This window comes from Oncorhynchus keta, chromosome 5 (genome assembly GCF_023373465.1).
Source record: "Oncorhynchus keta strain PuntledgeMale-10-30-2019 chromosome 5, Oket_V2, whole genome shotgun sequence".
NCBI classification, from domain to species: Eukaryota; Metazoa; Chordata; class Actinopteri; order Salmoniformes; family Salmonidae; genus Oncorhynchus; species Oncorhynchus keta.
In genome coordinates this window covers 15632493-15646370 of record NC_068425.1, presented here as the reverse complement: position 1 = coordinate 15646370, position 13878 = coordinate 15632493, and the positions used below count along the sequence as shown (strand labels likewise).

The following is a 13878-nucleotide window of genomic DNA, read 5'->3' as shown; positions in this document are numbered from 1 at the left end:
CCAGCATCCCCTTCAGCAAATTAACCATACCCAACATCCCCTTCAGCAAAGTAGCCATACCCAGCATCCCCTTCAGCAAAGTAACCATACCCAACAACACCTTCAGCGAAGTAACCATACCCAACATCCCCTTCAGCGAAGTAACCATACCCAACATCCCCTTCAGCAAAGTAACCATACCCAGCATCCCCTTCAGCAAAGTAGCCATACCCAGCATCCCCTTCAGCAAAGTAACCATACCCAGCATCCCCTTCAGCAAAGTAACCATACCAAACATCCCCTTCAGCAAAGTAACCATACCCAACATCCCCTTCAGCAAAGTAACCATACCCAGCATCCCCTTCAGCAAAGTAGCCATACCCAGCATCCCCTTCAGCAAAGTAACCATACCCAACATCCCTTCAGCAAAGTAACCATACCCAACAACCCCTTCAGCAAAGTAACCATACCCAACAACCCCTTCAGCAAAGTAACCATACTCAACATCCCCTTCAGCAAAGTAACCATACCCAACAACCCCTTCAGCAAAGTAACCATACCCAACAACCCCTTCAGCAAAGTAACCATACTCAACATCCCCTTCAGCAAAGTAACCATACCCAACAACCCCTTCAGCAAAGTAACCATACCCAACAACCCCTTCAGCAAAGTAACCATACCCAACAACCCCTTCAGCAAAGTAACCATACCCAGTATCCCCTTCAGCAAATTAACCATACCCACATCCCCTTCAGCAAAGTAACCATACCCAACATCCCCTTCAGCAAAGTAACCATACCCAACAACCCCTTCAGCAAAGTAACCATACCCAACATCCCCTTCAGCAAAGTAACCATACCCAACATCCCCTTCAGCAAAGTAACCATACCCAACATCCCCTTCAGCAAAGTAACCATACCCAACATCCCCTTCAGCAAAGTAACCATACCCAGCATCCCTTCAGCAAAGTAACCATACCCAACATCCCCTTCAGCAAAGTAACCATACCCAACAACCCTTCAGCAAAGTAACCATACCCAACACCCCTTCAGCAAAGTAACCATACCCAACATCCCCTTCAGCAAAGTAACCATACCCAACAACCCCTTCAGCAAAGTAACCATACCCAACATCCCCTTCAGCAAAGTAACCATACCCAACAACCTCTTCAGCAAAGTAACCATACCCAACATCCCCTTCAGCAAAGTAACCATACCCAGCATCTCCTTCAGCAAAGTAACCATACCAAACATCCCCTTCAGCAAAGTAACCATACCCAAGCATCCCCTTCAGCAAAGTAAGCCATACCCAGCATCCCCTTCAGCAAAGTAACCATACCCAACATCCCCTTCAGCAAAGTAACCATACCCAACAACCCCTTCAGCAAATTAACCATACCCAACAACCCCTTCAGCAAAGTAACCATACTCAACATCCCCTTCAGCAAAGTAACCATACCCAACAACCCCTTCAGCAAAGTAACCATACCCAACAACCCCTTCAGCAAAGTAACCATACTCAACATCCCCTTCAGCAAAGTAACCATACTCAACATCCCCTTCAGCAAAGTAACCATACCCAACAACCCCTTCAGCAAAGTAACCATACCCAACAACCCCTTCAGCAAAGTAACCATACCCAGCATCCCCTTCAGCAAAGTAACCATACTCAACATCCCCTTCAGCAAAGTAACCATACCCAACAACCCCTTCAGCAAAGTAACCATACCCAACAACCCCTTCAGCAAAGTAACCATACCCAGCATCCCCTTCAGCAAAGTAACCATACTCAACATCCCCTTCAGCAAAGTAACCATACCCAACAACCCCTTCAGCAAAGTAACCATACCCAACATCCCCTTCAGCAAAGTAACCATACCCAACAACCCCTTCAGCAAAGTAACCATACCCAACAACCCCTTCAGCAAAGTAACCATACTCAACATCCCCTTCAGCAAAGTAACCATACCCAACATCCCCTTCAGCAAAGTAACCATACCCAACAACCCCTTCAGCAAAGTAACCATACTCAACATCCCCTTCAGCAAAGTAACCATACCCAACAACCTCTTCAGCAAAGTAACCATACCCAACAACCCCTTCAGCAAAGTAACCATACCCAACATCCCCTTCAGCAAAGTAACCATACCCAACAACCCCTTCAGCAAAGTAACCATACCCAGCATCCCCTTCAGCAAAGTAACCATACCCAACAACCCCTTCAGCAAAGTAACCATACCCAACAACCCCTTCAGCAAAGTAACCATACCCAACATCCCCTTCAGCAAAGTAACCATACCCAACAACCCCTTCAGCAAAGTAACCATACCAGCATCCCTTCAGCAAAGTAACCATACCCAACAACCCCTTCAGCAAAGTAACCATACCCAACAACCCCTTCAGCAAAGTAACCATACTCAACATCCCCTTCAGCAAAGTAACCATACCCAACAACCCCTTCAGCAAAGTAACCATACCCAGCATCCCCTTCAGCAAAGTAACCATACCCAACATCCCCTTCAGCAAAGTAACCATACCCAACATCCCCTTCAGCAAAGTAACCATACCCAACATCCCCTTCAGCAAAGTAACCATACCCAACAACCCCTTCAGCAAAGTAACCATACCCAACAACCCCTTCAGCAAAGTAACCATACCCAACAACCCCTTCAGCAAAGTAACCATACCCAGCATCCCCTTCAGCAAAGTAACCATACCCAACAACCCCTTCAGCAAAGTAACCATACCCAACATCCCCTTCAGCAAATTAACCATACCCAACAACCCCTTCAGCAAAGTAACCATACCCAACAACCCTTTCAGCAAAGTAACCATATACCCAACATCCCCTTCAGCAAAGTAACCATACCCAACATCCCCTTCAGCAAATTAACCATACCCAGCATCCCCTTCAGTAAAGTAACCATACCCAGCATCCCCTTCAGCAAATTAACCATACCCAGCATCCCCTTCAGCAAATTAACCATACCCAACATCCCCTTCAGCAAAGTAGCCATACCCCGCATCCCCTTCAGCAAAGTAACCATACCCAACAACACCTTCAGCGAAGTAACCATACCCAACATCCCCTTCAGCGAAGTAACCATACCCAACATCCCCTTCAGCAAAGTAACCATACCCAGCATCCCCTTCAGCAAAGTAGCCATACCCAGCATCCCCTTCAGCAAAGTAACCATACCCAGCATCCCCTTCAGCAAAGTAACCATACCAAACATCCCCTTCAGCAAAGTAACCATACCCAACATCCCCTTCAGCAAAGTAACCATACCCAGCATCCCCTTCAGCAAAGTAACCATACCCAGCATCCCCTTCAGCAAAGTAACCATACCCAACATCCCCTTCAGCAAAGTAACCATACCCAACAACCCCTTCAGCAAATTAACCATACCCAACAACCCCTTCAGCAAAGTAACCATACTCAACATCCCCTTCAGCAAAGTAACCATACCCAACAACCCCTTCAGCAAAGTAACCATACTCAACATCCCCTTCAGCAAAGTAACCATACCCAACAACCCCTTCAGCAAAGTAACCATACTCAACATCCCCTTCAGCAAAGTAACCATACCCAACAACCCCTTCAGTAAAGTAACCATACCCAACAACCCCTTCAGCAAAGTAACCATACCCAACAACCCCTTCAGCAAAGTAACCATACCCAGTATCCCCTTCAGCAAAGTAACCATACCCAGCATCCCCTTCAGCAAAGTAACCATACCCAACATCCCCTTCAGCAAAGTAACCATACCCAACAACCCCTTCAGCAAATTAACCATACCCAGTATCCCCTTCAGCAAATTAACCATACCCAACATCCCTTCAGCAAAGTAACCATACCCAACCCCTTCAGCAAAGTAACCATACCCAACATCCCCTTCAGCAAAGTAACCATACCCAGCATCCGCTTCAGCAAAGTAACCATACCCAACATCCCCTTCAGCAAAGTAACCATACCCAACAACCTCTTCAGCAAAGTAACCATACCCAACAACCCCTTCAGCAAAGTAACCATACCCAACATCCCCTTCAGCAAAGTAACCATACCCAACAACCCCTTCAGCAAAGTAACCATACCCAACAACCCCTTCAGCAAAGTAACCATACCCAACAACCTCTTCAGCAAAGTAACCATACCCAGCATCCCCTTCAGCAAAGTAACCATACCCAGCATCTCCTTCAGCAAAGTAACCATACCAAACATCCCCTTCAGCAAAGTAACCATACCCAGCATCCCCTTCAGCAAAGTAACCATACCCAGCATCCCCTTCAGCAAAGTAACCATACCCAACATCCCCTTCAGCAAAGTAACCATACCCAACAACCCCTTCAGCAAATTAACCATACCCAACATCCCCTTCAGCAAAGTAACCATACTCAACATCCCCTTCAGCAAAGTAACCATACCCAACAACCCCTTCAGCAAAGTAACCATACTCAACATCCCCTTCAGCAAAGTAACCATACCCAACAACCCCTTCAGCAAAGTAACCATACTCAACATCCCCTTCAGCAAAGTAACCATACCCAACAACCCCTTCAGCAAAGTAACCATACCCAACAACCCCTTCAGCAAAGTAACCATACACAACAACCCCTTCAGCAAATTAACCATACCCAGTATCCCCTTCAGCAAATTAACCATACCCAGTATCCCCTTCAGCAAAGTAACCATACCCAACATCCCCTTCAGCAAAGTAACCATACCCAACAACCCCTTCAGCAAATTAACCATACCCAGTATCCCCTTCAGCAAATTAACCATACCCAGTATCCCCTTCAGCAAAGTAACCATACCCAGTATCCCCTTCAGCAAAGTAACCATACCCAGTATCCCCTTCAGCAAAGTAACCATACCCAACATCCCCTTCAGCAAATTAACCATACCCAGTATCCCCTTCAGCAAAGTAACCATACCCAACATCCCCTTCAGCAAAGTAACCATACCCAACAACCCCTTCAGCAAATTAACCATACCCAGTATCCCCTTCAGCAAATTAACCATACCCAGTATCCCCTTCAGCAAAGTAACCATACCCAGTATCCCCTTCAGCAAAGTAACCATACCCAACATCCCCTTCAGCAAAGTAACCATACCCAGCATCCGCTTCAGCAAAGTAACCATACCCAACATCCCCTTCAGCAAAGTAACCATACCCAACAACCTCTTCAGCAAAGTAACCATACCCAACAACCCCTTCAGCAAAGTAACCATACCCAACATCCCCTTCAGCAAAGTAACCATACCCAACAACCCCTTCAGCAAAGTAACCATACCCAACAACCCCTTCAGCAAAGTAACCATACCCAACAACCTCTTCAGCAAAGTAACCATACCCAGCATCCCCTTCAGCAAAGTAACCATACCCAGCATCTCCTTCAGCAAAGTAACCATACCAAACATCCCCTTCAGCAAAGTAACCATACCCAGCATCCCCTTCAGCAAAGTAGCCATACCCAGCATCCCCTTCAGCAAAGTAACCATACCCAACATCCCCTTCAGCAAAGTAACCATACCCAACAACCCCTTCAGCAAATTAACCATACCCAACAACCCCTTCAGCAAAGTAACCATACTCAACATCCCCTTCAGCAAAGTAACCATACCCAACAACCCCTTCAGCAAAGTAACCATACTCAACATCCCTTCAGCAAAGTAACCATACCCAACAACCCCTTCAGCAAAGTAACCATACTCAACATCCCTTCAGCAAAGTAACCATACCCAACAACCCCTTCAGCAAAGTAACCATACCCAACAACCCCTTCAGCAAAGTAACCATACCCAACAACCCCTTCAGCAAATTAACCATACCCAACATCCCCTTCAGCAAATTAACCATACCCAGCATCCCCTTCAGCAAAGTAACCATACCCAACATCCCCTTCAGCAAAGTAACCATACCCAACAACCCCTTCAGCAAATTAACCATACCCAGTATCCCCTTCAGCAAATTAACCATACCCAGTATCCCCTTCAGCAAAGTAACCATACCCAGTATCCCCTTCAGCAAAGTAACCATACCCAACATCCCCTTCAGCAAAGTAACCATACCCAGCATCCCCTTCAGCAAAGTAACCATACCCAACATCCCCTTCAGCAAAGTAACCATACCCAACAACCTCTTCAGCAAAGTAACCATACCCAACAACCCCTTCAGCAAAGTAACCATACCCAACAACCTCTTCAGCAAAGTAACCATACCCAACAACCCCTTCAGCAAAGTAACCATACCCAACATCCCCTTCAGCAAAGTAACCATACCCAACATCCCCTTCAGCAAAGTAACCATACCCAGCATCCCCTTCAGCAAAGTAGCCATACCCAGCATCCGCTTCAGCAAAGTAACCATACCCAACATCCCCTTCAGCAAAGTAACCATACCCAACAACCCCTTCAGCAAAGTAACCATACCCAACAACCTCTTCAGCAAAGTAACCATACCCAACAACCCCTTCAGCAAAGTAACCATACCCAACATCCTCTTCAGCAAAGTAACCATACTCAACATCCCCTTCAGCAAAGTAACCATACCCAGCATCTCCTTCAGCAAAGTAACCATACCCAACATCCTCTTCAGCAAAGTAACCATACCCAACAACCCCTTCAGCAAAGTAACCATACCCAACATCCCCTTCAGCAAAGTAACCATACTCAACATCCCCTTCAGCAAAGTAACCATACCCAACAACCCCTTCAGCAAAGTAACCATACTCAACATCCCCTTCAGCAAAGTAACCATACCCAACAACCCCTTCAGCAAAGTAACCATACTCAACATCCCCTTCAGCAAAGTAACCATACCCAACAACCCCTTCAGCAAAGTAACCATACCCAACAACCCCTTCAGCAAAGTAACCATACACAACAACCCCTTCAGCAAATTAACCATACCCAGTATCCCCTTCAGCAAATTAACCATACCCAGTATCCCCTTCAGCAAAGTAACCATACCCAACATCCCCTTCAGCAAAGTAACCATACCCAACAACCCCTTCAGCAAATTAACCATACCCAGTATCCCTTCAGCAAATTAACCATACCCAGTATCCCCTTCAGCAAAGTAACCATACCCAACATCCCCTTCAGCAAAGTAACCATACCCAGCATCCCCTTCAGCAAAGTAACCATACCCAACATCCCCTTCAGCAAATTAACCATACCCAACATCCCCTTCAGCAAAGTAACCATACCCAACATCCCCTTCAGCAAAGTAACCATACCCAACAACCCCTTCAGCAAATTAACCATACCCAGTATCCCCTTCAGCAAATTAACCATACCCAGTATCCCCTTCAGCAAAGTAACCATACCCAGTATCCCCTTCAGCAAAGTAACCATACCCAACATCCCCTTCAGCAAAGTAACCATACCCAGCATCCCCTTCAGCAAAGTAACCATACCCAACATCCCCTTCAGCAAAGTAACCATACCCAACAACCTCTTCAGCAAAGTAACCATACCCAACAACCCCTTCAGCAAAGTAACCATACCCAACATCCCCTTCAGCAAAGTAACCATACCCAACAACCCCTTCAGCAAAGTAACCATACCCAACAACCCCTTCAGCAAAGTAACCATACCCAACAACCTCTTCAGCAAAGTAACCATACCCAGCATCCCCTTCAGCAAAGTAACCATACCCAGCATCTCCTTCAGCAAAGTAACCATACCAAACATCCCCTTCAGCAAAGTAACCATACCCAGCATCCCCTTCAGCAAAGTAGCCATACCCAGCATCCCCTTCAGCAAAGTAACCATACCCAACATCCCCTTCAGCAAAGTAACCATACCCAACAACCCCTTCAGCAAATTAACCATACCCAACAACCCCTTCAGCAAAGTAACCATACTCAACATCCCCTTCAGCAAAGTAACCATACCCAACAACCCCTTCAGCAAAGTAACCATACTCAACATCCCCTTCAGCAAAGTAACCATACCCAACAACCCCTTCAGCAAAGTAACCATACTCAACATCCCCTTCAGCAAAGTAACCATACCCAACAACCCCTTCAGCAAAGTAACCATACCCAACAACCCCTTCAGCAAAGTAACCATACACAACAACCCCTTCAGCAAATTAACCATACCCAGTATCCCCTTCAGCAAATTAACCATACCCAGTATCCCCTTCAGCAAAGTAACCATACCCAACATCCCCTTCAGCAAAGTAACCATACCCAACAACCCCTTCAGCAAATTAACCATACCCAGTATCCCCTTCAGCAAATTAACCATACCCAGTATCCCCTTCAGCAAAGTAACCATACCCAGTATCCCCTTCAGCAAAGTAACCATACCCAACATCCCCTTCAGCAAAGTAACCATACCCAGCATCCGCTTCAGCAAAGTAACCATACCCAACATCCCCTTCAGCAAAGTAACCATACCCAACAACCTCTTCAGCAAAGTAACCATACCCAACAACCCCTTCAGCAAAGTAACCATACCCAACAACCTCTTCAGCAAAGTAACCATACCCAACAACCCCTTCAGCAAAGTAACCATACCCAACATCCCCTTCAGCAAAGTAACCATACCCAACATCCCCTTCAGCAAAGTAACCATACCCAGCATCCCCTTCAGCAAAGTAGCCATACCCAGCATCCGCTTCAGCAAAGTAACCATACCCAACATCCCCTTCAGCAAAGTAACCATACCCAACAACCCCTTCAGCAAAGTAACCATACCCAACAACCTCTTCAGCAAAGTAACCATACCCAACAACCCCTTCAGCAAAGTAACCATACCCAACATCCTCTTCAGCAAAGTAACCATACTCAACATCCCCTTCAGCAAAGTAACCATACCCAGCATCTCCTTCAGCAAAGTAACCATACCCAACATCCTCTTCAGCAAAGTAACCATACCCAACAACCCCTTCAGCAAAGTAACCATACCCAACATCCCCTTCAGCAAAGTAACCATACCCAACAACCCCTTCAGCAAAGTAACCATACCCAACATCCCCTTCAGCAAAGTAACCATACCCAACAACCCCTTCAGCAAAGTAACCATACCCAACAACCCCTTCAGCAAAGTAACCATACTCAACATCCCCTTCAGCAAAGTAACCATACTCAACACCCCTTTAACCAAAGTAACCATACCCAACAACCCCTTCAGCAAAGTAACCATACCCAACAACCCCTTCAGCAAAGTAACCATACCCAACAACCCCTTCAGCAAAGTAACCATACTCAACATCCCCTTCAGCAAAGTAACCATACTCAACAACCCTTTAACCAAAGTAACCATACCCAACAACCCCTTCAGCAAAGTAACCATACCCAACAACCCCTTCAGCAAAGTAACCATACCCAACAACCCCTTCAGCAAAGTAACCATACCCAGTATCCCCTTCAGCAAAGTAACCATACCCAACATCCCCTTCAGCAAAGTAACCATACCCAACATCCCCTTCAGCAAAGTAACCATACCCAGCATCCCCTTCAGCAAAGTAACCATACCCAGCATCCCCTTCAGCAACGTAACCATACCCAACAACCCCTTCAGCAAAGTAACCATACCCAACATCCCCTTCAGCAAAGTAACCATACCCAACAACCCCTTCAGCAAAGTAACCATACTCAACATCCCCTTCAGCAAAGTAACCATACCCAACATCCCCTTCAGCAAAGTAACCATACCCAACATCCCCTTCAGCAAAGTAACCATACCCAACAACCCCTTCAGCAAAGTAACCATACCCAACAACCCTTTAACCAAAGTAACCATACCCAACATCCCCTTCAGCAAAGTAACCATACCCAACATCCCCTTCAGCAAATTAACCATACCCAGCATCCCCTTTTCCACGAGGCAAGGTAAAAGTGAAGGACGCCATCACCATGATCGGTAGAGGACATTTTCCGACAGTACCACCGTTGAGCAAAGCACCCAGATCAAAGCACTTGTAACAGTATAACTTTAGTCCGTCCCCGAACCAGGGACCCTCTGCACACATCAACAACTGACACCCACGAAGCATCGTTACCCATCGCTCCACAAAAGCCGCGGCCCTTGCAGAGCAAGGGGAACCACTATTTCAAGGTCTCAATGCGAGTGACGTCACCGATTGAAACGCTATTAGCGCGCACCACCGCCTACTAGCTAGCCATTTCACATCGCTTACACACTCACCATTGAGATGAAAATGAAAAACGTTGAATTTTTGAGACATCTCTGTCGTTCTGGCTTTTGTTCACTCAACAACAAGCAATGCAAATATCAATGATTAAAATCCAGTGAAGATTATAAATGAATTTCAGACACATTTTCGGCTATTGATGATGAATTGTGGTCAGGGCAAGGCATGTTAGTTATGTGAAAGGGGGGATAGAGGACGGGTGTGATGTATTACGTAGACATATCTGTCAGTCAACTGATTTCATTAATAGGACAGAGAGGCACATGAAGAGAGGACAGTATTCTCTCTCTGTTGACTCTTTCTCATGTCATTTTTCAGGGTTTAGATGGACCCGTAGGGCCGAGTGGACAGCCCGGTGAACCTGTGAGTAACCACGTCACACACACACACACACACACACACACACACACACACACACACACACACACACACACACACACACACACACACACACACACACACACACACACACACACACACACACACACACACGTTCCTCCACCCCACAGGCTCTATGACCGCAGTATGCCCAGGCTGATTCACATTCCATCTTCATCCCAGCAGGTGAGGAGGAGGCCCAGTGGGGCTCTGCCTCTCTAAATGGATCACCCAGCAACCAAAGAGATAGAGGACTGCATTAGACATGTTAGGAGGGCTATGTTAAGGCTCACGCTGAATGTGGATCTATGTGGATGTGGATCATGCTGTTGAGGCCGTCTGAGTCAGAATCGTGCGAAAATGTCATTTTCCGTGATTCTACATGTAAAATCGGTTTGCAATCGGTTCGCAACTACAGTACACCCTGCAGGCAAACGCTATTGGTGTATCCGAGCCCTTAACTACAGAGACTCAGGGAAATAGAGGAGCTGGGGGTTTGGATGAGAGAGAGAGGGGAAGTGAGGGGGGAAGGGGGAGAGAGGGAGGGAGATAAATGTGAGAGAGGAATTCAGTGGGTGGTGAATGAGATAAGAGCGAGTTAGAGAGTGAGGGAAAGGGAGAGCGAGATGGTAGAGATGAAATCCTGGCCTGAATGATTATATTTCCATATCAATCACTTCAAGGGAGATCACAGATGTGGCTTTGGAACAGGTGGCTTGGCCGAGGTACAAAGAGTGATGCTGACAAAAACAACACACACAGAGACACCCCCCAACCCGCTTCATCTCTCTTTACAGACACACACACTCACACTCACTCTCACACAAATACACACTTGCCCATATGCGCACAGGCTCATTAACTCGCTCTTCCTCAGACACTCACACACACATACACACACAGACACACACACTCAAACATACTTACAATATTTCTCAAACACACACACACAAATGCATGATGAGCACACAGAAACACACACCAACACGCACACAGACACACACACATATATACTGTATATACAGTACCAGTCAAAAGTTTGGACACAGCTACTCATTCAAGGGTTTTTCTTTATTTTTCAAATGTTTTACATTGTAGAATAATAGTGAAGACATCAAAACTATGAAATAACCAGGTAGTAACCAAAAAAGTCACCAAAAAAGTGTTGAACAAATCAAAATGTATTTGATATTTGAGATTCTTTAAAGTAGCCACCCTTTGCCTTGATGACAGCTTTGCACACTCTTGGTATTCTCTCAACCAGCTTTATGAAGTAGTCACCTGTTTGTGGAATTTCTTTCCTTCTTAATGCACTTGAGCCAATCAGTTGTGTTGTGACAAGGTAGGGTTGGTATACAGAATATATCCCTATTTGGTAAAATGCCAAGTCCATATTCTGTCAAGAACAGCTTAAATAAGCAAAGAGAAATGACAGTCCATCATTACTTTAAGACATGAAGGTCAGTCAATCCTGAACATTTCAACAACATTGAAAGTTTCTTCAAGTGTAGTCACAAAAACCATCAAGCGCTATGATGAAACTGGCTCTCATGAGGACCGACACAGGAAAGGAAGAGCCAAAGTTACCTCTGCTGCAGAGGATACGTTCATTAGAGTTTACTGCACCTCAGAAATTGCAGCCCAAATAAATGCTTCACAAAGTTCAAGTAACAAACACATCTCAGCATCAACTGTTCAGAGGAGACCTCCATGGTTGAATTGCTGCAAATAAACCACTACTAAAGGACACCAATAATAAGAAGAGACTTGCTTGGGCCAAGAAACACGAGCAACGAACAAGGCCGGTGAAAATCTGTCCTTTGGTCTGATGAGCCCAAATTTGAGATTTTTGGTTGCAACCGCTGTGTCTTTGTGAGATGCAAAGTAGGTGAACAGATTCTCTCCGCATGTATGGTTCCCACCATGAAGCATGGAGGAGGAAGTGTGGTGGTGTGGGAGTGCTTTGCTGGTGACACTGTTTGTGATGTATTTAGAACTCAAGGCACACAACCAACATGGCTACCATAGCATTCTGCAGTGACACTACTTCCCATCTGGTTTGCGCTTTGTGGGACTATCATTTGTTTTTCAACAGGACAATGATCCAACACACCTTCCTTGTCACCTGCCTAAATGACTTCCAACCCGTAGCACTCACGTCTGTAGGCATGAAATGCTTTGAAAGGCTGGTCATGGCTCACATCAACACCATTATCCCAGAAACCCTAGACTCACTCCAATTTGCATACCGCACCAACAGATCCACAGATGATGCAGTCTCTATTGCACTCCACACTGCCCTTTCACACCTGGACTAAAGGAACACCTACGTGAGAATGCTATTCATTGACTACAGCTCTGCGTTCAACACCATAGCGCCCTCAATGTTCATCAATAAGCTAAGGGCCCTGGGAGTAAACACCTCCCTCTGCAACTGGATCCTGGACTTCCTGACGGGGCGCCCCCAGGTGGTAAGTGTAGGTAACAACACATCCGCCACGCTGATCCTCAACACGCTGATCCTCAATCCTCAACATGCTCAGTCCCCTCCTGTGCTCCCTGTTCATTCATAACTGCACATCCAGGCACAACTCCAACACCATCATTAAGTTTGCTGATGACACACCAGTGGTTGGCCTGGTCACAGACAACGATGAGACAACCTATAGGAAGGAGGTCAGAGACCTGACCATGTGGTGCAAGGACAACAACCTCTCCCTCAACGTAATCAAGACAAAGGAGATTATTGTGGACTTCAGGAAAAGCAGGACCGAGCACGCCCCCATTCTCATCAACGGGGCTGTAGTGGAGCAGGTTGAAAGCTTCAAGTTCGTTTGCGTCCAAATTCCCAACAAACTAACATGGGCCAAGCACACCAAGGCAGTCGTGAAGAGGGCATGACAAAACCTATTCCCTCTCAGGAGACTGAGATCCTCAGATCCTCAAAATGTTTTACAGCTGCACCATCGAGAGCTTCCTGACGGGTTGCATCACTGCCTGGTATGGTAACTTCTCGGCCTCTGACCGCAAGACACTACAGAGGGTAGTGCGTACGGCCCAGTACATCACTGGGGCCAAGCTTCCTGCCTTCCAGGACTTCTATACCAGGCGATATCAGAGGAAGGCCTATGAATTGTCAAAGACACCAGCCAACCTAGTCATAGACTGTTCTCTCTGCTACCGCATGACAAGTGGTACCTGAGCGCCAAGTCTAGATCCAAGAGGCTTCTAAACAGCTTCTATCCCCAAGCCATAAGACTCCTGAACAGCTAATCATATGTCTACCCCCCTATTTTATGCTGCTGCTACTCTCTGTTATTATCTATGCACTTTAATAACTCTGCCTACAT

The 13878-nt window shown here is 46.2% G+C and overlaps 1 protein-coding gene across 2 annotated transcripts in view; it reads left to right on the top strand.

The window, feature by feature from the left end:
- LOC118384163 (collagen alpha-1(XI) chain) overlaps positions 1-13878 on the top strand; it is a 94766-nt gene that overhangs the window by 47117 nt on the left and 33771 nt on the right. For both annotated transcript variants that reach the window (XM_052518825.1, XM_052518826.1), the window contains one exon: positions 10469-10513. In XM_052518825.1, the coding sequence (XP_052374785.1) occupies positions 10469-10513 (45 nt within the window). The remainder of the gene's footprint in view (positions 1-10468; positions 10514-13878) is intronic.